This window comes from Ixodes scapularis, unplaced genomic scaffold (assembly GCF_016920785.2).
Source record: "Ixodes scapularis isolate PalLabHiFi unplaced genomic scaffold, ASM1692078v2 PGA_scaffold0__279_contigs__length_252992795, whole genome shotgun sequence".
Lineage (NCBI taxonomy): Eukaryota > Metazoa > Arthropoda > Arachnida > Ixodida > Ixodidae > Ixodes > Ixodes scapularis.
Window position 1 is genome coordinate 153465605 of NW_024609835.1, and position 27090 is coordinate 153492694.

Here is a 27090-nt window from a genome sequence, read left to right on the forward strand (position 1 = left end):
GGGGAATATTTTCGGCTAACTCTCTCTATATACGGCCCCCCACCTTGATTTAGTTATACTGTAAAGCGGTGCCCCCCCCCCCCCCCCCCCCCCGCCCCCAACATCGCGTCATCACGAAGTCAAAAATCTAATGAAAGATCATCGTTCCGTGGCCTTAGCAATTACGCATAATTTGCGCGATAACTCAATTTTTTTTAGAGAAGTTAGTTAGCATTTTTAATCAACGATAGTATCTACTCCGTCACACCTTTAGTCCTAGCGCAGCCAACGCTACGATCCTGCGGCGCCAATCGAGCCGCGACAAAAGTGCATCGTCATGGTGCTCGTCGCTTTTGTGCCTCTCAGTGAGCAAACCAATCTCACCCAGTGAATGCGCCGCAATCTTTTGTTTTCGGTGCGTGATGGGCTTAGAGGTTGACGGCTAACCCACAGGGTCAGCTAGCGTGGTGCACTCTTGACGCTGCTTGATTGACTACACGCAGGATCGTCCATAGCGTCGCTTGCTTGGTCGGATTTAAACGGAATATATTAGCGACGTGCGCGATCAATAGCGTCGCTGTGGTCGGCCTTCCACGATTCGCCGAACGCTGGCTATGACGTCTGCAAAGGATTTTTCATCGATGGAAATAAGAGGAATGTAAGAACTTCAATTTTGATGGTGTTGGCAGTGCTGGTTTCAGAACGCTATGATTCCAAGCTTCCACCGTGCTCATTATAAACACCATCTAAGCTTTTGTTGGCAAGGTAATGACGTCACAAGAGGGAACCACACGAGGGCGCCACCAAAACTTCTCGACGCTAATAGACCGTTCCAGAAAAGGCTCCTAACCCGTGCCATCTTCAGCATCGTATGACGCGTGCTTTGCTCGCTTTTCAAAGCAATGAACATGCGCGCACTGGTCTGTAGTTTGGTAAACGCTTCAACGGGATATGGGCGCGTTGCACAATAGCTGTGCATGGGCGCCACCATGTAACGGACCTTCAGTTTTTGTTTCCTTTTCTTTCGTTCACTTTACTTCCTCATTACCTCAGCTGGGGCCCTAAACTTGTTAAACACAAAGTTTGAGCCGAAAGTTCGCGGAGCGCGCTGATTGGACGTCGGCGAAAAAAGCGCGCAGTCATCATCGTGATAGGCCAATCGGTGCGCTCCGTGAACTTCGGTCCCAACTTTGAGTTTCACGAGTTTAGCGACCCAGGACACGTTATTGCCATTTTAGATTCTACCGTGTCCTTCTCCCCAGCATAGACATTTGTGGAAGCTCGTCAACGTCCTCCTCGCTTGTTCGGCATCTAGGTGAGACAACGAAAGCTCAGAAATGGCGGCTGTAATCTGGCGCGTGCGCAAAGCGTCTACAGAAATCGCTGCGGTGAGACGTAGCCGCTGTGAGAATAGGGAATTGTAGTGACCATTTTTCTCCTCCGCTACGGTATCCGGGAAGAAAGCGCCGCAGCTGCGCATGCGCGCCGCCAGCCTTGTCTGCAGAGTTCAAGGTCTTGTTGCGGATTACGGAGCGCTCTCCGGGTGCTTAGCGGGCTGTGGAAACGGTCTACTACAATTCCCCAATCTTACGTGGCACATTACCGTACGTTTTTTTTTTTTTTTCTCTAGAGAGGCGGAAACCTTTCTGCGTACCTCGTGTTTTGGTTACGCTAGAATTGCGCCCACGTGATTCTGTCCCCCCCCCCCCCCCCCCTCCCCCGCCAAAGCCAGCCAATGACCGCGCGCGCTTGGCTGAATCGTCCCCGTGTGTTCTCTACGCCGCTCTTTGATTGGCTTGACTCGCCTTGCGCTCCAATGCGGCAAAGACGCATGATGGAGCACTTTATGGCGACTGATTGGTGTCCCATGCGTGCAAGCATGTGCATCGTGCGCGTGCATGTGTAGCTTTAGCAATCTTACAACTGCACGTATACTAACCCACACGAGCTGATACAAGACCGGCGGCAGGTCCCCCTCAGTGCAAACGCGTAACCTGCGCCTCACATCGCGGTACATTTAAAGAGCAGAGTCACCGCTTTTGTCAATTAAGAGTTTGATTATGTTTAGCAAACCGAGTTCGATGAAAGCGACGGTCTGGTTAATTTGATTTCTGGGCCCCCAACAACAATGAGTCTGCGTTTCTTGCGAGGAGAGATGATATAGCACAATTTTTGGTTTTCGCTTCATTTGCACAATGGAGAAAAAATCTTTTTAATCGCGACGACTATGCACTACTGCAGGCAATCAATCGTTTATAAGCAGGGTAGGACCCTTATTTTCAAACTTGCACTAGCGCTATACTTTTATCTGGAGGAAAATTTCCCAAATACTTGATGGCACCGCCTGTTATACTTGAGTAGAAATTCAATTACAGTTGTTGAATTACTCTACTGTAATTGAATTAGTTCCGTGGTGATTTGTAATTATAATTAATTACTTTCGGCTAATAGGAATTGTAATTGTAACTTAATTGCTTTCTAGCATCATTAATTGCAAAATTTCTGGCACAATTACAATTACTTTTGCAAACCTTTGAGGTGCCGACGAAACCTCTTTGAAAGCCTCAGCGCTCGCACAAGCGGCCTAGCTCTCGGTGAAACACTCACACACAGACACACACTTGCACTCATGCACAACACAAATAGCGTCGCATTGTTCGTTGCTGTGTTGCTTACACTGAGGACTAAGAGAAAATCCTCTTTGAAGCCGACCTCAACGGCTCCGTGTAGCGCCATCTGCGGTGCTAGAAAAAGACAATAACCTAAGCATGCCAAAATATTGAAAAAAAGAAAAAAAAAAAAACATTGAGCTTCAGCTTTCAGCTAAGGTTGGGAATTTTAATTGTCTATGAAGTTATTTTTCTATTTTGCCAGTTTTTTTACGTCCCTCTTCCAGTACTGTCGCATTTGGGTATCTTTGTATTATTTTCAAGTTAATTTCCTCCTCTTGGCTTTACTTCGGATATTATTTGCATAAGCATTTTGGAGGTGGACCTTGCTCCTGTAAATATTGTCACCTGATTCGGGAGCCCAGATTCGGTACTTATATATATCTGAGTCATTTTAATTTCAACTCGAATGTTAATAATTTACAATACCGTGATGTTTGTATGCGAATGTGGTCGTAACAGCGCGTGTGGATTTTCCTTTTACATTAACACTTGTAAAATATTCCTATATGACTCTGTGTCGCATTTTTATTTGCCTGGCTAACAAAAGTCTGTCAACCCAATTTATTCTGCAGCAATCTGGCGTTTTCAAGCATATGAACTAATTGATTATTATTTAATAAAAATATAAGAATGAGGTACTTTATTGCTCCAAACTGTCAAGCCCTATCGTGAATTTAACAAAATTCATAAAAAGAAAGTACAATACGTGACATTTATGCCGCGATGCTTAGTTTCCTCAAACAATGGTGCAATGAATGAACAAATAAATATGTTGCATTCTATACAACTCGTTTAAAATTATATGGACCAAGTCGGGTCGCTCTCAGAAATAAGTAATTGTATATTAATTGCATTACTTTTTAAAAGTAATTTGTAGTTATAATTAATTACTTTTCATGTAATAGTAATTGTAATTGATGTTAAACTACTTTTGAAGCGAAGTAAGTATAATTGTAATTAAATTACATTTTGGAAGCTATTTACCCATGTATGCTGCCTGCAGAAGGTAACGATGTTTCACTTGCGACATAAGCCGAACGAGCAAATGCGTTTCGCGTTAACGAGAGAATCTCAACCATGATTATACGAATGACCGAGTTGAAAAATTCAGTGTACATGTCTGCACGGTTTTTAGACTTCAATATAAGGAATACATTGCATTATTTTAAGAGCAGAGTATTGGAAACTCTACTTGGTCTCACTTAAAATAAATAAGGACTATTAAAGCGTATAGTCTTAAAAAAGTAATATTGGAAATATCACGTGAAACTTTCCCGGAGCCCGATGTTTACACAATCAAATCATGGATGCCAAAGTTCATGTACCAAATATTACATTTTATAAAAGAACATTCCAAAAAAGCTTTGTCACCAACGAGATGGAAACGCGGCCTAGGCGTGTCTCGCTATTTAGAAAGAAACGAACGCAGATAAATAAAAATCGACAACAAAGCAGCATCAGTGTGCAGACCCGTCGTCGCAGCGGTAACGAGATGGCCAGATGGGGCTTTTGGACACGGGGAAAACCTCCGACCCTGCCCACTCATCTTCTAGTGCGTGAGTGCGATGCAGCTTCTCGAATGCTGACAAGTGTTCCTCAAAGAAGAGTGCGCGGTCTCGCAGGCACGTGGTTCTGGCAGAACAATTTGATCAAGAGCAGCGCGGTTGAAAAAAAAAACCAAACACTGTTCTAGGCTGAAGACCAAACTTACCCCCCGAGAAGTGAACGCCACCAAAAACAAAATGACAAAACAAAAAAATAAAAAAGAAAAAAAAGACGCCTCTTTGCCGTACTAGCGTGGCATAGGGAGTAATAACACAATATGTGATATGCTAGTCTGGAGAAACTGTGCCCATATGTGGAGACAGGATAGCGCGAAGCAGCCCCGTGGCCGTGCATAGCAAGCGCGTCAGCGCCCCGTGGAAGTCTTACTTGTGGGTGCCATCCCCTCCGTGTGTATTGTGTAAAGACCCTACGCAGGGTTGTGTTTGAGAGTGTTTCAGTGCGTTTGACCGCGTCGCGTCGAGAAACGAAGGCGAGTCACCGGCACATCTGTGCTTTCTATATAGCGTAGAATCCAATTTAAGGAATCAGCTTGTCACGCGACATAAGATGCAGGGATGTCCTGGCTACCCGCAAAGCAGTCAAACGCACTCAAACGATTTTAAAGGCTACTACTGTGCGTAGGGGCCTTAAACGCGTATTTCTCGGAGCCTGTTGGAGTGTGAGACACAGTAGACGAAGCGTGCGGTAAACGGAACAATTGGAACGCGTCAGCGCCGAGCAGAGCCCGTGGCACCAGCTCTTGGCAATAGAAAATCATACATTCGGTACAGCTCAAATCTTTTGCTCCAAAAGATTGCTTTCTTTCCTCTCTGCCTTTTTGTCCTTTTTTTCTCGCCCTTTCTTTGGAAAAGCCCGGAGCGCACTCGTTTCACGAAGCAGAGTGCCGCTGTATGTCTGCACACCAGGTGATTTACTCCCGCCGAGAGAAACACGAAGGCACTTGAGGAAGAGGTTCGGCTGGCACTGGTCCAATCAGTGAAAAGACGAGCTCTGCGTCATCGTTCGGCTGGCAGTCGGCAAGTCGACTTCCGTTGGTGGCACCTAACGGGGTATGGCTAGGTGCCAGCCGTATATAACACATTATATGTTAAAAACACAATTTAGAATCGCGTGATGAATTAAAGCGTCTCCAGAAATATCTTCAGGGCTATGGCAGTTGTTTCGAAGTCTTCGTGTGAATTAGATTAGGGTGATATATTGTCGTCATACTTATTGTGATTGTCTAAAAGTGAATGGGAACGCTTAAAATTAGGTGGTAAAAACGAAATTAGAAGGATAAATGTCAAAGCGAGGTTACCCTTTATGTACGTCATTTTATTGTCAGTCTTACTAAGCTCGTGATTTCTTAACGATGTTGTATTCCACATCATGAAGAGAAATCAATGAGGGTACTGAGTTGAGAATCAACAAGGCGATAATGCAATTTCATATTATAAATATTTATTTGTAATTACGGAAAAGCAATTATTTCCATGTTTTTAGAAAATAATGTTCCTAAGCGAGTGCGGTCAATTTTATAAATAATCCTTCGTTGCTTCCTGGGCGATAATCGCCGTCGCTCATATGATCCACTGGGTTGTACGCATCAATCTTGTTGATAGCACTTGGGTCGAATATATTACTTAATGTTTTTAAAAGTGAAACATTTCCTCGTAGAACTGGTTCTTGAATGCAGCAATCCCGGGATACCCATTAGAAGCGAATTGCACAGTACATTGAGAAGGCCGGCTAATCACTTCAAAAATTAGACACAAAACAGAAATGAAAAACTTTACTGAATCTGTGGCCCTGCGAATGGGTATGTTATTTGAGAACAATACTTACTTGAGCCTAGTTGTCTTGGAACATCAGCCGTGCTTTTAATGTAAGCTTAATTGGATGCAACTGCCGACCATATTGAAAATTGTTATTCAGGTCTGTCTTGGTAATTACGAACAAAAATAATTTAGAAGGATATGCAAGAAACCATGTCAATTGTATAGGATATAAAACACCTCGCAACAAGAATAATTTATGTAGGGGAAAAATACACCATTCTCCTTCGACGAATATGACCAATATGGGGGTTAAGTCAAAAATGCATTTTTCACAGCCAAAGAAACGGTCCCCAGAGAATTTATTAATCTGTCTTCTACCATCATTTCTTTTTGTAGAGGAAAAATTAGCACGGCCGTAGTGCAAATGTAGACATTCCTTAAGCGTGAACAAAATCTGGAAACAACGCAGGTAAGAAGGTGCTACATGCACACCTTCCAAAACGAACACGATGCCAAAATTTAGATGACACGTAAATTTACTGAAAATTTATGTTAGCTTTTAACAAATAAACGGTTTCGTAGTTTGTTTGCCTCCTGTTTGTCGGTATGAGGCTGTTTTTTTATCCATCTCATCTAGAAATGAAAAATGGAAATTAAAGAATAGCTGCGCATGTACCATTGGGTTCAAATGAAATGCGAACAGTGAGGGAACTTAGAGCTCAGTACCGGCGCAGCTTCCAAGCTTGGGTTGTGCTTGACGAGCTTCAAACATATCGGAGTAGAACGGACAACTTCGCAGCGCCCTACTCTGATGTCTCTGAACCTCGCCTAGCACAACCCAAGGTTGGAAGCGGCACCGCTAGAGGGCTCGCAGTTCCGTCACTCTTCACATTTCATTTAAACCGAAAGGTGCATACACGTACGCGTTGAAGAGTTGGAAGCACGTACGCCACGGTGCGTTTATAGAAAATGTCTCGAAACGCTTAACTCACGCTTAAGCGGTTTATATGTAAATGATTTGAAATATTACTGTATATCTCAACCGTTTATTTATAGTACAAAGGAGTTTTCTAACTATGTTTTAGAAGACAATAATCCTTTATTTTTGTAAGGAAGGGTTCTTTACGCCTAATACATAAAGTTTGAACACCAAATAAATGCGATATTTAATGCCATTGATGTATTTGCTTGATCAATTATACGCGCGAATAACGTCGTCGTTCCATGGGCAAATCAATTCGATTAGAGAAAAAAACAACAAAAAAAAACGTGAGCTTAAGTTTGACTGATGAATAGCGGTGTAACACGAGGAACTAAGTTTCCAAGCGGTGTATCACATAGATGTGATACCCTGCTTTTTTTTATAAAAAATAAAATAATAAAAGCACCAAGTCGTCACAAAGTGATGGAAAACACTATTTGAAAGATTGAGCACTCCTCTAAGATTAGGTATCTTTGGAAGGTAGAAAACAGATATCTTTATTTTCCAACGACTCACCAGTGATCACGCTCTCCATCCCCAACGCCTTCCTCTACTACTCCTTTTTTTTTTTTTTTCACGTGGGCGTTGAGCAGCAAATCGTAGAAAACACGGGTGGGTAAAATGGAGAATGAAAGTGGGTAGAGTGAAAGAGAGAAAGGGTATTTCGTGCTTGCTGCGCGAACGCTATTTTGAAGAGAATCGACAGAAGTGTCCAAACCTAAAGTGACAGGATGTTGCCTCGGACAAGGATTGAATTTTGCGTTCAGTACCCGCCCGAGGGGATTCGATAATCGATGGTCCTCAAAAATTTTGCATTCAGCGTATGCAATTTTAGGGCTTTTAGAAAAAAAAAAAAACCCTAGGATTTTGGTAGGATTTCTAGAAAGAACTGCAAAAAACATTAACATCAGAAAGAAAAACAACCAGAACGTTAACACGACAGCTGCTTTGTGCCGATCAATATCCGAAGACAAGCGGTGAATGCTTTACATCCTGAGAGTTCCACTTACAAACTGCTCTACCCTAGAGCGAGACAGCATGGAGGCTCTTTCCAGCATTTTAACATTTCGTCAGAATTTTCTTTTATAAGTATCTCACTTTTTGGCAGTATTAACATAAAACCTTAAAAACCTCGATTATCCGAAACTGCGCGCAGCCAGGGCGAATGGGCTCCAGTGCCGCGGTGTTCAAAGGCCCTTTATGGAATATCGAACGCTTTTTGACAGGTGCCAAAGAGTGCCCGATTACATAAAATATAAAAAACCGCGCGTGTCACCAAAACTATAATGACACATACACATCACACTATAGAAGTCAGAATGCCAAAATCACCGATCAAAGGAAGGGCTGGTTTTGTTTTTGGCGGCGATTAACATTGTCGCTAGCGTGGAATATGCAAACCCCGTCCTTGCAATACTAAAGAGGATCGCCGCATTCAAAATATAAATATGTTTCATGCGTTTAACGAGATAATTTTCCTGAGGTGATCACCCTATAGTAATTCGGCGGCTAGCGCGACTGTGCTGTTTAAAACAATTTGATAACTAAAACAATTAGATAGAGGAAATATTCTTACCTGACAGGGTCTTACCCGAAGGTATTCATTTACGAAGACATATGCACCAGATATACACCTCACTATAGGGCGGCACGATCCACATGACGCACTTCCGACTCGGAATTTCGTACCTCCCCTGAATGAGCCACCTGTAGATCGCGGTGACGCACCATCACAATGATGCGTCAATGCAATGTAATCCTTGTCAATGTAAGCGTCTTTGGGTATCTACACTCAATGAACCACTCGAAAGTCTTTACCTGCAAAGATCCTCAAAATCTTATCATTTTCAATAATTTTTCTTTTTTAGTGAAATGTCTTCCGTCGCAGTTGTGAAATACACGGCGGGCAAGTGTTCCGAAATGCCTCTTTGGCGCATCGGAACGTAATCAGGGGGCGCACCAAGCGGGTCGCAACATAAAGAACACGAAGGGGATGCGCCGATGACGAGCACTGAAGAGCGCACCATCATTGGCTCAGGCCAAGGGAGGGAGGGAAATCACATAGGCGCATCGGCGGTAAACAAACGCACGAGGTGCGCAAAGAGCAGACGAACTTGCGTGCCGTATATTGTCGATCCCGGAGGGAGTGCAACACCTGTCGGTCGATGCAAGGTGCTGAGGACGGGAGCAGAACTCCGCAAATTCTTAGCGCTGACATCGTTTGTCTCGAGAGAAAGAACGAGAAAAAACGAGAAAGAAAGCAACAAAAAAACAGATTAAAAAAAAAAAAAAAAAGCCGACGAAAAGACGGGTGTGTTTGTTTTGCCGCAAAGAGTTGAAGTTGCTCGAGCGCTTGTCAACGTTTTACACACTTGCACGTAGTTCAAATACTCTACTCAAGTTACTCTGGTTTAACCACTTTCCTGAGTAGTTTAGTAGCTTTCAATTACATTTTTATTTAGGTAATTAGTAGTTTACTTTAATTACTTTTTTCATGTAACTTCTACTCAAATTACAAATAACTTTCGATTTTTAGTGGCCACTTTGCCTATCAACAAACATTCCTGCACAAAAAAAGATAGGATGCTGGAAGATCAGCTGATATTTGCAAGGATGGGGAAGCACGTGGCGAAGCAAGGGTAGGGGGGCGAAGAAAGTGGTTTGGAGAGTCCGAAACCCCTCAAAATTTTCGCCAGTTCCCCACTGCAAACACGACTCGAGAGTGGCCGAATGACTGTGGGATTAGCGCCGAAGACTGGCATTTCTTTGTGTCCCGAAGCTCAGGAAGACTAGACCCATTTCAAGAAAGAGCTGGTCCTCGCTTCTCACCAACGTAGGAACTCTCGCACACTACAGGAGGTGTACGCACTGCATCCTCACGCTAAGGAGGCCCTCTCTGGGGCTCATCTGGTGCTCCCATGGTTTGTGCTGTCCTCGAAGAATCGCGTGCTAAAGGGCAACGCAAAGGTGACCTTTTCCCGTTGCTTTTCCTTGCAAAACTTACAATATGCAGGTCTTCGAAAATTCGAAGGTCGTTCGAGAAACCTTAGTAATTCGCCCAACGTTTTTATATGAAAAAAATAATAAACAAGCAGTGTTGGGAAGTACTCTAATTCCTCTGCCAGACGGGCACCTGAAAGGACCTTTACGCCAAAGGATATTTAGTGTAAATGTCATTTAAGCAGTGCCACACGGCAACTCAAATGGCATTTAGGGTAAAGGTCGTTTTCGTGAACCTGAGCTCACGCAACTACTTTACGGCATGCTAAAGGCGTACTCTCGTCAACAGCGGTCTACATTAGAGAAGCGATTTGAAATGAAAGATCGTACTTCTGCCTAAAATCAATGTGTTTTTTTTACGTTTATTATTAAAAAACGCGTGTTTCACGTATATTCTGTACAGACCTCGCTCTACTAATAGTTTTTTGTACTCACCGCCTCAGCTATCTAGTAGGCCTCGTCGTCCCGCAGCTTGCCTGCTCGCACCGTCCGCTCCGGCACTTCGGTTTTCCTCCTCTCGATTATCCTTACAACCATAGTTATCTAGCTTTTATTTCTCTACTTCATATTTTTTCATCATGTAATAGTGCATTGATAACTGTTTTTTGCACATATATATTTCTGTATCTCACTCTCGCGTCGTGCGACATGCCGAACGGCGGAAGAGCGTCCACGAGTGGGGAAGGGGTCGCCGCGCTTCCATTAGAGCGTTGAGGCGACCTAAGCGCTGATACGACTTCGGGAGGATCGGCTGGAGGACCTCCGACGCGTGCGATGAAACTCAAGCGCGAGCACGATGCCGAACCGTACAGTGCAAAAGCGTAGCAGAAGCACGGAAAGGAGCGGGAGCTCCGAGCAACGGAATGGAACTGAATGAGCGGGGAACGCTCAGGGTTGCCGCTAATTCCCCCCCACCCCCCCCCCCCCCCCAAAAAAAAAAAAAAAACAAAAAAAAAAAACACATACTTTTTTGGGGTTTAAAATGAACTTTGTTGTAATTACTCGACTGAACTCATCATTTAGTCTTTTCTAATATTTTGTTTGCTTAAGAAACACTTTAAAAATTATTTATGTCGCCAAAATAATATTTTTTCTGGCGTGAACGGGATTTATGCGTTTGAACGATTTACGAGACTTCAATCGCTGTAAACATCGTCTAAATTACATTTACTTGCGCTGTCTGGCACGGCAGAACTTAAAGGTCATTTGAAAATCCTAAAGGCCTTTGGAGTAAAGGTCCTTTTAAGTGCCCGTGTGACAGAGGTATAAGTTTAGGACACTTAAAGTACTATACGGTTTAGAAAACGTGTACTTAAGTTGAAGCACATTCTCTGAGCACGTACTTGTACATTACTAAAGTATTTTTTCTGGTAACTTCCTAGAAAAGTAAAGCTTCCAACTTGATTGTATCCATTACCCGAATTCGAACACAAAAAAAAAAAAAAAAAAAATGGTGTATTGTTTTGCGAAAACGAGCTCTTGCGAGACATCATCTGGTCATTTCTCCGAGTAAAGTAATGGCGGCTATAAATAAGCGCATTATAAGTTGATTGTGTCAAATAGCTCGCCAACGAGAGTAAAAACACTACTCTGTGGCGACTTGACATTATACAATATTTGCTGCCCTTTCCGTAAAAAACTGATGCACCTCCGATTTTCCCTGGTGCAGTGCATACCAGTTAAAAAAAGAACTGTATAGGGAATGAAATACCATCATGAAAGGTTGTGTTAAAAGTATTTGTACTTTACCTTGAAATATATTGTATTCATAGTATGTTACTTCAAGTACATTCGACCCGATGTACCTTACTTACTTGTACCTTACCTTACTTGAAGTACATAACCTCTAATTTACTTAGTTCTTTACTTTAAGTACTTCTTAGATGTACTTTACCCTACACTGTAAACAAGCAACCACTGTCTAAAAAACAAGCTCAGGCAGCGCTAAACCTCAAAAAAGGAATGATGCATTCCCAGTAGATTATTGACCAAAAAAAAAAAAAGTACAAAACAATTAGGCACGCAGGAGCAGAACCAGCTATTAAAGCATTTCTGTGAAAAAATAAGCAGATTCATAATTGGCTAGCACAATTTCGCTAACGGATCAAAACCTAAGCACTTTCTTGTTACCATAAAAAACACATAAAAGTAACTACAAATGTAATTCGCTGTTTTTTCAGAGTAATTTGTATTTTTTTTCCATTACTTTCCATTTAAGTAGCGTCTACTCCACCCAAATTACTTTTGAGGTCTATAATGAGTAACTTAACTTCGCTTCTCTTTTTTTAGGAATTTGTACATGCCTACAATTTTATTTCTACACATCGCGCGATTCCGGTGTTTTCTCGCGAAATAAACTCAAAAGAAAGAACCGGGTACAAACCCTACAGGCGATGTTTTGCTGGTTCTTTCTGCATAGTAAGGCATAGCCAATGATATGGGCCCATCGGGACCACCAACTGAGACCACCAATGCCCGTGTCTGTTCCCCGCAGTTCTGAAGCGAACCGAATGCATGGGACCTTTCCCTCTATATTATTATATGAACTCTACGGTCGGCGTCCGGGGAGGCGGCCTTCCGTCGCAAAGTCGTGAACTGTATAGCCGATTCCGGAGGCAGCGCAATACCTGTAAGTCGACGCTCGGGGAGGTGCGAGGCCGCATCACCGCTGGAACGCTACGATATATTTCGTATTACAACTATCGCCGTCCTGTAATCAATCGCGTTTCGTCCCCGAAGACCAAATGAAACTCGCGTTTCGATCTATACTTGTTTCGATTGCCTGTGCGACTTCTGATGGAATAATTCGGTTTCTTGTGCAACGTTCGGTAGTACAAGTATACCTCACATTTCAATATTTGCTTCGTTCAATGGACCTTTTCCGAGAAGCGTTCTGCGCACGCGCGAGCGCCCGATGCCAAGGAACGAAACGAAGTCGGAACGAAAAATCGAGGAAATTCGGAAGGAGGCTGTATATCAGCGAGTAGAACACGTAACTGCAGCATATATACAATTGTGTTACACAAAAAAAGAAAGTGGACGGAAAGAAAAACACGACGTTTGGGTGGACGCTACGGATTTCCCTCTTTAAAGTCGCGTTGGGCACGCGACGCTGCTCAGAGAGCGAAGAAACTGGTAGTGTCGCTCCCATTATCGATTGGTAGCGCAGGTAGATTACTTCCTTGATTTTAGTTCGTGCAGCCACCGCCTGGTGCCGTCGGTATGTGGAAAAGGTCCATTGATTCGTGGACGAGCAAATAAATGCGTTCCATTTTATACTTGTGTGTTTAACTTTATGAATCCTGTTACATGGAAAAATGTGACATTCCATGCATTCCCGATTGCAGCATATTACTATTAATGACTCCTTGTTACGCCACACCTGAACTGATTGGAATCGCCTTCCCTCAGTCATAGTTTCAATTAATAACTGGTGATTTTTAATTGCAGTTACTATAATTTGTTTAATAGTGTTTCGTACAAATTTTGTATTTTTTGCCTTTTATTGTTTTGTTTTTTTTTCTTTTTATGTTCATGTTACAGTGCCTCCTCCTCTCTGCAATGCCATCGGGCCCCGAGAGAAAAATAGATGAAACGAAATGGGCTTCATTTCACTAGACTCGGTTTCACGCCTAAACTTGGGACCGTGTCGTAAACAACCTACCCGGTTTTTTTGTTGCTTTTTTTTTTTTGGGGGGGGGGGGGGGGGCGACATAGAATATAATGCAGACAATTTTCAAGCTTGGTTTTGAGCATGTCTTCAAGGATATTCAGCGAAGCACCCCAACATTGGCGCCCACAATCTGTGGATTCAGCTTGGGGGAAGATGAAACGCAGTCTCTTACTGCCAAAGTAGACTAAGAAATCTGGAGCGTCTGCTTTCACGCACAGCAATTGGGAGAGCCAATTGCTGCAATCTGTCGAGATCCATGACGAGGAAAATGATATGCTTAGACACTAAAAAGAGTCTGCTTACTGATACTGCGCATGGTGAACCAACTTTCTCAGTGTCACAACGCATGCTGTTTTTTTTTGTTTTGTTAACATATTGTTAGTCTCGTGGTTCACCCAGCTCCCTCTGAAGTTTGCAGTGATTGACTAATATAAATGTTGGTGAAGGAGGAGCGTGTTGGTGTGGGTCAGGATTAAATAAAGAATAAACATGCTCGTGTATGGAATTCCTATAGTATATATGTTCGTTGCTAGCTAAAAGATGTGGTTGTGTTGTCCCTGTCTTAGATGTCTATTCTTTCTTAAATCCTGTCTCTCAAGTGGTTGGCAGGAAAGTATAAATGCCTTAGAGTTTTAAGAGAGTAAGATGGGCCGGGTCGGCTTTCGTGCCCTTCTATTGACCATCTTTAGTATCTAAGTGGAGTCGTTGGCTTTCAATATTCTCGGTGAACAAGCAAGTCCGACTGTTCAGAGGCGGAATTAAACCCAAATTATCCGAAACGTCAGAGCCTTATTGTGAGCGCTCGCGCGCGAATGATTATTTCGTGATGTCACGTAATGCATAAATAATTTAGTCAAAATGAGAGCTGTAATATCTTGGCCCCTATATATTGTAATCATGGCATACGACAGCCTTTCATCCAGCTGCCATCAATCACTACCCGTTTTCAATGCTTCGTCCGCTGAACTAAGAAAAGGGGGATACACCGAGACAACCAGATCAAAATAGATACTTTTCGCGGGAGAATGGAACGGGACCCAGATGAAAGAGCTTCTTTGACAAAAACGCGTCTTTTTTCTTTTCGTAGATCGCAGAGAAAGAACGACAAATGGAAGAAAAGAACGAAGGGGTAAAATAAAGATCTATCTGAGAAAACGCGGGGGAAAAATTGACAGAAAGGAAAGCGCTTTCTGTAATCGCTGCCTTCAATCTCCTGTAAAATCAAAGTCGTTGGTACGAAGCTAAAAGGTTTCTAGTCGTGTGTAAGGCTACAGGAAAGCAAAAAAACGCTGTCGCTGAAAAAAAAAAAAAGTAATAGGGCGAGTAGAACCTAGATGGAAAAGCTCTCAGAATAAATACGTTTTGAACGAAACTGTGATTCGAGCAAGCATAACAAAACAAAATGTCGAGCACATGCCAAAAATCAGCAAAATCAAGCCAAAAAAGAAAAAAAAAATGAGACTGGGCAGAACTGCGCAATAATTCGCTTTTAATTTTTTTTTTCTGTGTGTGTGGTTTGTTTTTTTTTTTTTTTTTTGCCGACTCGTTCGCAATTTCCTTCGTTGTCGAAGCCATCTAATCAGAGATTTTGAAACGAACGCGTCGTGGGAAATAAAGAAATGTATGATTAATAATAATAAAAAAGGGAAACAACGAAACAAATAAAACACAAGTTGAAGCCTTGGCGCCTCGAATAGCCAACACTGTACGCCCCCCCCCCCCCCCCCCCCCCCCCCCCCTTTTCCCCCTGTTAAAGCACGTTTACAAAAGAAACCAAGGAGAAAAAAATAAAAGCAAAAATGACTGCAAAGAAGACATTCAGCATCGCGGGCGAAGCCTGCGACTCGGTGCGGCGGAGGAAACCCCCCCGGTGTAAGAACTGTGAAGAGCCGGGGCGCCATCGCTGATTCTGCAAAGCGAAAGCGGCACCGGGCAGCAACGGGCGGCGGCAGTGGCAATAGGAGCAAGCCACGGTGGCGGCGGCGGCACCAACGGGATTCCAATTCCTTTCGAACCGTTTTCTCTTTCGAAGAGCTCGTTTGACCGTGCGCTTGCGGGAACACACGGCCCGCTCTCGACCTCTCGTCGAGCCGCCCTTTGGTTCCTTCAGCCGCTCCACTTCTCCGCAAAGCGTGGGGCTCACGGCGCTTTTAGAGCCGCCCCCCTTTGTGTATTTCCTCGCTTTGCTCCTCCGACGAACAGAGAGGAGGCAGTTAAAAAGACGGAAAGAAACGAAAAGAAGGTGCGGAGAGCCGTGGGGCGAAAGCCGAGGTGCATTTTATAGCCTTTCGGCACTCGCCTTTTTCGGAGGCGGCCTGCTTCCATCCAAGGAGCGCCGGGGCCTCCGAACGGTGCGCATCGATCGCTATCACCGGGCCCTAGAGCGCTGATAGCGATGATACACACGCACGCACACACATACGCGCGAGCATACCCAAACACACACACACATACATGCGTACACATACGCGCTCGCACACATATACACACCTACGCGCACACACACGCGCGCGGCCCACACACGCGCGCGCACGGCGCACCCATACACACGCACACAAAGAAACTATAAGGGAGGTTGTGGGGAAGTCGCCGCGCTTCTGCGGCGCTACCATTGCGAGCTCGGGTGGTACTAGTCGGCTTTGCTCCGGGTCCGCAGCGCGGCCCTAATCTCGTCCTCCATGCGGCCACATTGATTTCAGGTTTGCTTGCGCGTATAGGGTCACCCCTTCTCCGCCTCTTACGTAGGCTTGAGTGGCCCGAGTGCGCAGCCTTTTCATCGGAGCACGCGGAGCCTATAGTAGTTACCCTTTATTTTCCCGTGCTTCGCGATGATGTCGGAAATTTGCCTGGGTTAGCGAAATTTAAGGCCCCATGATTTTAGCTTTAAGTACTTTTTCTTACGAAGGGATTTAAGAAAGGTATTCAATAAAAACTTGCAAGAAAAAAACGTTTTTTTATTCTTCTATTTTTCTTTTGCCCAAAAAAGAGACCAGGCTTATTAAGAATATGGAAGGAAGGAGAAAGCCGTGAATTAGCGTCAATACGGTAACTTCCGAGGGTTGGGAGTTGAAGTTGCAGGTATTGCACTTAGAGGATGGTGCAAGCTCAGCAGTCGACTGCGGACTAAAAAATAAATTCCATTTACCACTGCTTTTTCGCAGCTACCTAGCAGCCGCCGTGACAATGCCGACTCACTTCGCAACAGTATCTTGTAATTCAAATCTAGGTTATCTATGCAAAAATATACAAAAATAGGCTACCATGATGATTAACGTTCCGAAGCATCATAAAATCGCAATTATTTCCTCTCTCCCTTTCTCTCTCTTGCTCTCTGAAGTCCCAGTGTAAAAATCACACAGCACGCAGAAACATAGGTACAAACGTCGTTTATATATATATATATATATATATATACATATATATATCACGATTTTACTAATGACCAGCTTGCAGTTTAACAATGTGCTCCATCATCCTCCTTTTCCTCCTCGTTTTTCTCCAGTTTCTTGGACTTTGGCATTATAAAGGCTTCGGATGTACAAAAAAGTTAACTATTCATACAGCCTTTGCGTCGTTTAAGTCTCGCGTCTTGCATATGCACATTAGCCCGTCTCACTGGACGTCTTCGCTTTTTTTCTCACTTTGTTTAGACGGTTTATTGGTTAGTGATTAGGATAGTGGGGATTTTCCACTACCCTAATTGCGTTTATGGCAGTTGTCCCATTGTAATAAACAGTAGGAGAAAAAAAAACTGGCTTAGTCACGCTAAGTTTGCCGTTTTCTGCACTTAGTATGAGAGATCACGTTTAAACATATCTGCCCCACCTCCATTTTCGACACGTTGTCCTAGCAGCCTTTTTTTTAAACACAGTGGTTTTTATTTACGTATGTGCTCGGATATAGCGATCGCTGATTATGTAGATGAAGGTCCATGCATCATTCATTTTTACCCGGCTTGAGGAGTAGTCATTGCAATCCACGTATGTGCCAATTAAGTTTTCTTCTGAAGTGTTTTCTTTTTGGATCGACGCTCCACGAGCGCAGAGACGTCGACGGACTACAATTTGAGGAAATGACGTTATCCGAAGCTGGCCACTCACTATAAGCAATCTAAATCGTCTACTTTCCAGCAAAGCCCTTCGAACAGCCAATCGCTGCAACCTACGGAAGAAGTAAGCCGAATGACAAGAGTAAAATATGCTGACATAAAACGAAAACAAGGAAAAAAAAAATGGTTTGCGCCGTGTCATTGAACATGCTAAAACGTCATGTCCCATCGTTTAAACGCAGATTTTTTTTTTTGTGCATAATTTTTGTTTGGAAGTTTGCCGAACTTCCTCAGTAAATTGCACCGATTGACTTCGAAAAGTACTTTATGGGAAGCTATATGGACCCAATCATGTCGCGCGATCTCACGGCGTTTGCCAGAAATTCGAGCGAGCCTTCGCCACACTAGCTCCATGGCGAGTCGGCGCCGCTCAGACAGCTCTCTCTTCTTCCTACTACGACAGCCTTTTTTTAATTGTCCAGCGAAGCTTTCCCAAGAAACTGGCAAAGGAACATTCGTTCTCTCCTCCTGCAACCCCCGCTGCACCCAATTCGTCCGCGTCAATCGAAAAGGCCGCCGCGCCGGCGCGTCGCTGGCCGATCAGCGGCGGTCGGGAAGGGCGTAATTGGAACCAGCGGCCGGGTTTCCCAATGCGGGAGCGAGAACATCGCTCGGCAAGGAGGCCCTGATGGCTCCGGGGGAAGCGATCAGAGGGATAGAGCCCATTGACTAGGGCGGTCGGTCGCCTACGTCCGGACGGCGTCGTTTGAGAGATCTTTTCGGAAACGACACGCCAGGGTGATTCGCGAGGCCCGCCGACGTGGCTGCTTGCAACTTCTGCAGCACCGAGCCGGGCAACGAATCCGGAGTTGAGCCAGATAGAAGGAAGCGGTTGGTCACTTTCCTTTCCTGCCTGCACCCTGTACGTTTGGGACTCCTTTTTTTTCTCTCTTTTTTTATTGGTTCGTCGAAAACTATCTCAGTTTCTGGGACCCGCTGTATAATGGATGTAGCGAAATATGTGTCCGTAGGAAACGCAGAAGAAAAGAAAAATATGGAGGGCGGTTTGAGAAGTACTCGTCAAAATTGACTCTATTTTTGACTCTGTTTTGTTTTTGTTTTCAAGTCGGAACGGAGTGTTACATCAGTAATGTACGAAACAAAATGTCGATCTTGTTCGGGGCTCTATGGAACTCGATTCCCTGCGATCTGATGACCGTAGAACAAATATAATTTCTGGCACAACATATTATTATTTTTTTGTGAAGGGATGAAATGAAGTATGTTGCGACACTGGGACGACCTCTCACACGCAGAGTGCCAGTGCAAACATACCTTTTTATAGCAAAAACGTTGGTCCGCAGTGGTGCTTTTTTATTAGTGAGCGGCATTCTCGACCAATTTTTTGTTCGGCAACTGAAAGTTTGATGTTGCACACAGGCTGTCAAGATTTCAGTTCCTCACTACTTGGTGACAGAAACGACCTATTTCGGAAAATACATCAAACTGCAGGTAAAACAAACAAAAACACAAACAAAAACCAGAGGAAGTCTAGCCCATTAATATTCCCAGAAATTAAGGAGAGGGCAGAGAAATCAAATATAAAATTAACTAGTTTTGGCTAATATGATTCTTTTATAAATAACGATTTTGTTCAGGACAACAACTAGGGTAGACTCAATTAATTACAGCCAGGATAAAATGAGGAGGTTTGACGTCATACAGGCGAAAACTAAAAGTCCGGATCAACCCAGTGCCTAAACCATGAGATTATCTAGGCCGTTGTTTCTGCAGCTGGTGTTTTATAGGTTGGTCGTAAAAATAATTATATTATTTTTTCTCAAAAACTGGCGATGCTGAGATTAAATAACCGCCCTAAACACCACCAGGAGCTACGGTTGTAAATTGGACCAGCTGGTAACAGTTAAACATGATGAAATACAACCCCAGTAAACACGGACGAAGAACGAACAAGAAAAGACGACGACCGCCTGTCGTATTCCTGTCGTCGCCGTCCTTTCGTATTCGTTTCTTGTTATATGTCCATGTTTACTGAGGCTCTATTTCATCATATTTAACCAGAATAAGGAACTGTTTTCGGTCCTTTTCTTTTTAATGTAACGATATAATAAACGTGAACTAAAACACTAAATTTATAATATATGAGCATGATTCAACACTCCTGCATGCTGCTTATGATGGTGAAGAACTAGTGTCAAAAGTTAATTTAGTGTTGGATCAAATATGCTTGTGGACTAACATGAACGCATTAAAAATAAATGCAAGCAAAACTAATGCCATAAAATTTAGACCTAAACAGGAAATTGCCCCTTCTTTAAATAGGATCATTTTAAACTCAGTTAATATTGAATTGGTTCACAATTTCAGGACACTTGGAGATGTTTTCTTATAATGTGTCTTGGGAACATCATGTTACACGTTTAAATAACAAAAGTCAAAATCCGTAATAACGGCATGTCGCCTTCGCTGTATACTTCTAAAACCTGTTAAAATTTTGTTATTAAAATCGTTATTTTATTACCATTTAAACTACTGCGTGAGTAAAACTGATAGATGGCGGTTTGAAGGGACCGTACAAATGGGTTTCTTAACATATCGCGCTGTAATTTAATACAGAGGTGCTCCAAGGTGGTGCATTCATTATTTGAATGTATGAACACATGAAACTTCCGCAGTTAAAAAAGAGAAAATAGAAGCTTACTCTTTTTATAGACAATTTATCGCTAAGCTTTTCTGTTCTCAAGATCAGAAAATTGTCCTGGGCTATTCTGGCATTTACTACGACTGCAAAAATGGTGCAATGGAGATAAAATATCATTTGCTTACGTATTTTTCACTTTATTTTGACAAAGTAAGCACCAGTGTTTGACAAATATTTTTAATTGTACATGCAAAGTATAGGGAACACATAGTTTTTGATTTTTCGTGATTTACTCTGGTGAGCCAATCTTGCCACAATTTTAGCGATAGCTTTAACCACCTTCGGGTACCTTTGTAGTTCATCCTAGCGCGACATGTTAATAATGCAATACTTATCTTTTTTATCTATACGGTCCCTTTAAACCGTCGCCGATCTCTTTGTTTTACGCGGTGTTGTTCCTTGGTTTGGGGTACTACCCCGGCGAAGAACGTAGAGAAAGTGCACCTGATTCACACACAAAAAAAAAAAAAAAAAAAAAACATCATACTCAGTATTTATAACCTCTAAAGTTAGAGGCTATCGAGAAGACCTAGAACATAATTTCGGTATTACACTTCGTAATTGATGGAATTGTCCAGCCTACAGCACCAAGTCATAACATAAAATCTGCAATCTTGATTACTGGCATGCACCGACAAGTCGATTAAACACGGGAAAATAAACTTTTGCCTACCGAATCTCAAGACTTCTAAATTTGTTGTATTATCTGAATATCTTTATTGACAAATGAGCTTCCAAGGAATTACTTGCAATTTAGTATAACTTACCTCCAGAGATTTGATTGTTTGATTTTGTTGTACATATATTATTCATGAATTGATGCTAAATGACTATTTTAATGTTCGCCTTGCTTCTGTCTGTGCTGGGATTAATTTTGTGTCTTTCAATAACTGTTTTTATTCCTAACTGCTGCAGAATGTACTGGGGTTGAAAGTCATCAAACCGCCGTCTAGCGCGGCTTTTTTTGTTCTCAACTCCCATCATTGCATGCAAAGAGAAATAACGATTTTTAATTTCATATATTCATTATTCAGTACCAGCAGCGCCTTTCGGTATAATAGCAAAGGTGGGAGGGGGGGGATACTTACCCCCCCCCCTAAAAAAAAGAAAAAGAAAAACACATTAACAGGTAATAACCTTCAACAACATTTTAAAACCTCACGATATCAAAAGTATTCCGACACATCTCGCGACATCCAAAGCTCCCTTCAGATTTTGCGTCACTCAATTAACGCACTCCATCACACTTCGAAGCATTGAAAACAAATAAACAATACACGAAACCCTAGACTTCTCAGAAATTATAATCTGCTGTGTTAACTTCTGCCTCGGATTTTTTTATCGCTTACGGAATCATATCAATCAAATGAGCCTAAAGCAGTATAAAAGGCATCGTTTGATAAAACTGAAACGACAGCAGAGGGTAATTTGTTCCACTATCACACTGTTTTTCGAAAAAAAAAAATAATTCTTAAATAGCGCTGTCTAGCACCTATATTCACGTACGTTGTGAATATAATCCACAGGCGCGAATAGGTAACATGGGAGCGACCGGTAAATTTCAAGTGGAATGCCAGTCTAAGAGTGAAATATACAGTTAAAAAAAAAAAAAAAAAACTTTACTCGAAGTTTTGCTTTGCGGCTTTCCAGTGTATTCCATTTCAACATTTGTCATGAGCGCGTTGCACTGAACTCTCGATCTTTTTCAGATTTTTCTAAAACAAACCTAGCCGCTAGGTTTTGAACATTTTCTAATTTATTTTTATCTAGACTAGTTGGGGGTCCCACCCACTGCAGGCATATTCTAATAAAGCTATCACGTTTGTTCTATATAATAGTTCCCGCGTAACCTGTTGAAAGTTACGGTGTTCCGGCGCGAGAATCCCAAAGATTTGGATGCTTTTGCTGCGGTATGATCTCTATGCCGATGCCAGCTCAACGAGGATGCAAGGTAAATGCCTTAATACTTGTAATCTGAAAACGTTTTTAAAAGAGTGTTTTTGATATCGTAACAAGAACTGGTGGTTGTCTGTTTTCTAGAAAAAGTCATGCACACGGTTTTATTTAGGATAAACTACATCCGCCATTTTTCGCACAATTTGTTTATAGTATCTAGATCTTATTGAATGATGAAATGGTCACTATCCCATGTTACATATCTGTATAATATGCAATCGTCTGCGAACATTCTGATGCATGAAGTGACGGACTCCATAATATCATTCACATAAATTAAAAAAATAATAAAGTTCCTAAAACCGACCCCTGTGGGATTCCTGATGTTAGTTGTGCAATTTATTAAGCAGAGAAAACGCATCATGACTGGACGTCATAATGGAGTGCCATTCAAAGCATGTCAAGGCAGGGTTGGCTCATGACATGATTAACAACGCGGTTCAAAGGTCATGTTGGCACTCCATTATGACATCAATTCAGGTTGTGTTTTCCCGGCGTAATGATGCAAAATATCCTGAAGAATTCATTTTCAAGCAGCTTTCGTACATTTTTGCAAAAGACAAAAAAAAAATAAAACAGGAAAATGCTCGAGCACAAAAAGTTTGCAGTCATACCGTTCTTCCATAAGATTTCACACAACCTAAAATCAATCGGTGATAAGTTTGGCTTACGCATGCGTTTAGCACATATAGTAGTTTGAAACAGTTGACTACTTTCGTTTCCGCCCAGAAAGGTTGGTTGCTTAAAAAAACACAGGTAAACTTGTGTTACGTGTGTTTCAGGTGTAGTCTACAATATCCCCTTTGATTCTGGTTTGTGCTATATAGGTCAAAACAAGCGTTGTCTTAATGATTGACTAAGCGAACATAAACGATGTGTCAAAAACAAAGATCTATATTCCGTGGTATCCAAGCACATTCAGGAATGTAAGAATTGCGTGCCATTGTGGAACTCGACAACCACAATTGTAACAGAAAGAAACGACCACAAGCGCCTGCTGAAAGAATCAATCGCGATAACCAAGCATGGGAGTGCAGTGAACAAGCCTTCTTTGCCTGTAGAAGCGGAATCGAACCAGTTTCTAAATCTCTAATGCATGGCATTTTTTAACTTAAAAGGTGTTTTCTTTTTTTACCTAGTTTATGTTACAACCCGTTTTGCTCCCTTCGTGTAGTCTTATAGCTCACACCCTCAGTGAAGGGTCCAACGCAACTTGTAATTTTCCCTTGTTTCTTTTTCTTTTTTGTGAATGATGTGTGGATTCTTGGTGCCGTCAGATGGTTTGTTGGTTTGACCCCATTGTTAGAGGTCAGGTGTCGTATTTTTTGTTGAGAGAGATGATGTGAAGAAGGGTTCTCTTTCCTTCCTTCTTTTTTCAACTCAATATAAAGGGTTCTGTCCTCAATAAAAATCTAGCTGTGTTTGAGACGTTCGCCTTCTCTTCCTTGTCATCGTCTGTCAATACACCAGTCTCGGGTTCTTTCACCAAAATGGTTGATATACGCCAGCTTACTTGCGCCCTTACGTTCTGTTCAGTATTAACTCAACCCATTCACACACTTCCCGCTGTGCACTTGGAGAAGCCCCACGACGTAAAAATCCTCGCAGTTTACAACTGTTCCTCTTATTCGTGCAAAATTATTATTTATAACAAATACTTAATGCCATTCGAAGTCTATACACCTGGAGTGGCATTCATTCCTGAAATGTATACGTGTGCCTAATGAACTGTAGAGACTCTGCCTAGCGTAGGACAGACGGTGCGCAAAAGCAGCGGTAACATTAATAACCGCGTAACGTCGAGCAAAAAGAAAAGAAGAGTGCCCTGAAATGTGTTTACCTGCGTCCAACGGCGAAGCGGGCGTATGGAGCCAATATCGATCCGTGAATTACTCATTAGTATTTAAAAATAGCTCACACGCCGAGAGCAAAGCACGCACGCGGGTGAGCGCAGAAGAGGTGCTACAACGTCAAGGGATTATGATTACGATATCTACATTCATGTCTCGTTAATATGAACTCCAATAATATACATAAAAAATGTTCTAGAAGCCGGGGCTCATCATGATTAAAGATAACCCGCTTCTTACAGAAAATTTATATCTTGCCAGATCTGAAGATTTCAGATATGGCCATATCAAAAATTGGCCACATATAACCTGATATGGTATATCTGCCAGATATAGCCTGATACCCCTGGCCAGATATGGAAATCCCAGATCTGGCTAAGTAAGGAGATTCCAGATCTGGCCAGGCATTTCAATAGTACAAAAGCCTGCAATCAGCACTTTACATCTTTTTATTGTCTACAATTCTCCCAAGTGCCCCGGCCCGCACTCGAGGAGTTATGGAAACGGTGGTCCTTCAGCTCCTTAGTGGTCGCTACTTTTGACCAATTCCATGATTACACAGTCTCGAGTGTAATTCATAGTCACCGTGAACAAGCCTCCCATAGGGCTCAAGTACCTATCATATCACTTTTAAGTTTTTCGTCAATGGCAGCGTTCAGGATATTGTGCATTCTGTCCAAACTTCAACCAGGCTGAGCCGCCGAAATCTCTTACCATATTATCGTTCTCGTGATTGTTGTTTTAGCAGGAATTACTTAAAAGCTGAGAAATCACAAGAACCAAAACCGGGATTTAGCTCGGATTCTGCGGAGCTGTTTATGACATTTTTAGCGTTTCTAACTTAATATCAGCGTCTTTGAAGTTGTACGAGAATGATAATAATGTAAGAGATATGTCTGCGGCTCACCCAGGTTGAAGGTTGGACGGAGTGCACAGTACTGACACTGGCGGGACATTTTAAAAGTGGTATGGCAGGTATTTGGGTTCTGTGCAGCACATGTTCAGGGCGACTCCAAATTACACTCAAATCTGTGTAACCATAGAATTGCTCAAAATTTTCGATCACTAGGCAGCTGAAGAAACACCGTCCCCATGATTCCTCGAGTACGGGCCGAGGCACTTACGGGATTTAGCAAATTGTCTATTCGGGCGTAATGTTAACACTTTGAAATATTTAAGCTACATTGAAATCCTAGCGAAAAGTAGCACAAATAAACTTAAACTTAAGCTTGTCGAAGCTGAAGTTTGGAATTATTTGTGCTAACATTTAGGTCGCGAACAATAAGTCATTCAGAGTTTTCTAACAAAGAATTTTTTTACTTGTTTTAACTTTTTAATATATTGAAAACCGGCCGCCAGATGAGTCTGTATATACACCAGATAAGTCTGTATATACGCCATATCAGGCTGTGTATATGCCAGATAAGACTGTAAATATGCCATATAAGTCTGTATATACACCATATCAGGCTGTATATACGCCAGATAAGTCTGTATATACGCCAGATAAGACTGTATATAGGCCGTATACAATCATATAATGTTTGATATGGCCAGATATGGCCCAGATATAAGATTTCCGTACGGGGCTATATGGACACAATTTTCGGGGCGAAGTGGCTAAATACAAGCCTATTTGAAAAACTTACTCTATAGACGAATTTTGATATCTTTATTATTTTAGGGAGGGGGGTGTCGATATTAATGAGACAGGATTTCGACACACTTTGCGTCCTTCGTCAGAAGTATACAGCGCAGAAATTGACAATGTAGGACAGGATCTCACCTTGTGGATGAAGACAAGTGGAAAACATCACTTCGAAGTGAGAAAGGAAAACAAACTGGAGACGAACACGGTAGCTCTACAGCCCAGCTGGTCCGAAAGAGGACAACTTACCTGCAAAGACACACAGAAAAAAAAACACGTTAGTATAAGAACGACGCTTTCTTAATGTGGATTTTGCATGCGCAGTTCGGCCAGTTGGACGAACTTTTATGTGGAGAGTTCTGATCCTTTCATATCTCAGATTGAGCACGTGATGAACTACACCTTCGGATGCATGTTACACGTGTTTGCCCGGATGGAGTGCCCGGCAGGACTTCGTGCTTACGGTGATGTATATTAGTCATCTCGTGCGCAGACCGGGTGGCAATAAACGATTATAATTAAAACACGAGTGTTTCATCTTTTACTGACCTTGTTTGAAGTATTAATTATTTTTACTCCATCACATCATTTTGCGTGTTCTTTGTAGATAATGTTAATGGCACAGAAGCGAGCTCGTGCTTACAAAAATTGTTGTACTTGGTCGAGTGCTCTCCTAAAAAAATATATATATATTTCCAGATCTACCTGCTCACGCCCTCTTACCTTAGGTAGAGTTGCACACGCCTTGTAAGAAAGAGGGAATGGAGACGAATTAAAAAAATCGTACGTTGCTACATTCTACTTTCACAGCGTTGGCGTAATGAGCTGGGAAGATTCGGTGCAATATGACGTAAACAACTGTAGATGCTACACGTTTCTCGTATGGCACGGTGCTTTACCCGTGTTATCTATTTTTTTTTATTCTTAAAAACGCACGCTTATTTTTTTTTTTTTGCGCGGTAACTTATTGGCTATGAATATCCTCAATTTCTCTACCGGGATTTCTTAAAACTTTGAAATATGAATATATTTATGCCTCTGCAAGTTTGCGAGAACATTACGAAAATGTGGGCAATGTAGACTGGAGGTCTACAAGCTTATTGGGGGAACGTTTTGATTGGACTCATTGCTATTAGCGTGACCTGGTTACACTATGCTTCTTAAAGGCAATCCTATAGGTTTACCTTTTTTTAAAATAAATGATCTCTTCACTCGATCAAAAAAAAATAATTAGGGG

The 27090-nt window shown here is 42.4% G+C and overlaps 1 protein-coding gene across 1 annotated transcript in view; it reads right to left on the reverse strand.

Moving 5' to 3' along the window:
- Positions 1 to 26102, reverse strand: part of LOC115333015 (neural cell adhesion molecule 2) — a 220069-nt gene extending 193967 nt beyond the window's left edge. Inside the window, exon 1 of the mRNA XM_040221069.3 lies at positions 25992 to 26102. Coding sequence (XP_040077003.2) covers positions 25992 to 26019 — 28 coding nt within the window. The 5' untranslated portion in view covers positions 26020 to 26102. The remainder of the gene's footprint in view (positions 1 to 25991) is intronic.
- Positions 26103 to 27090: the final 988 nt, after the last annotated feature.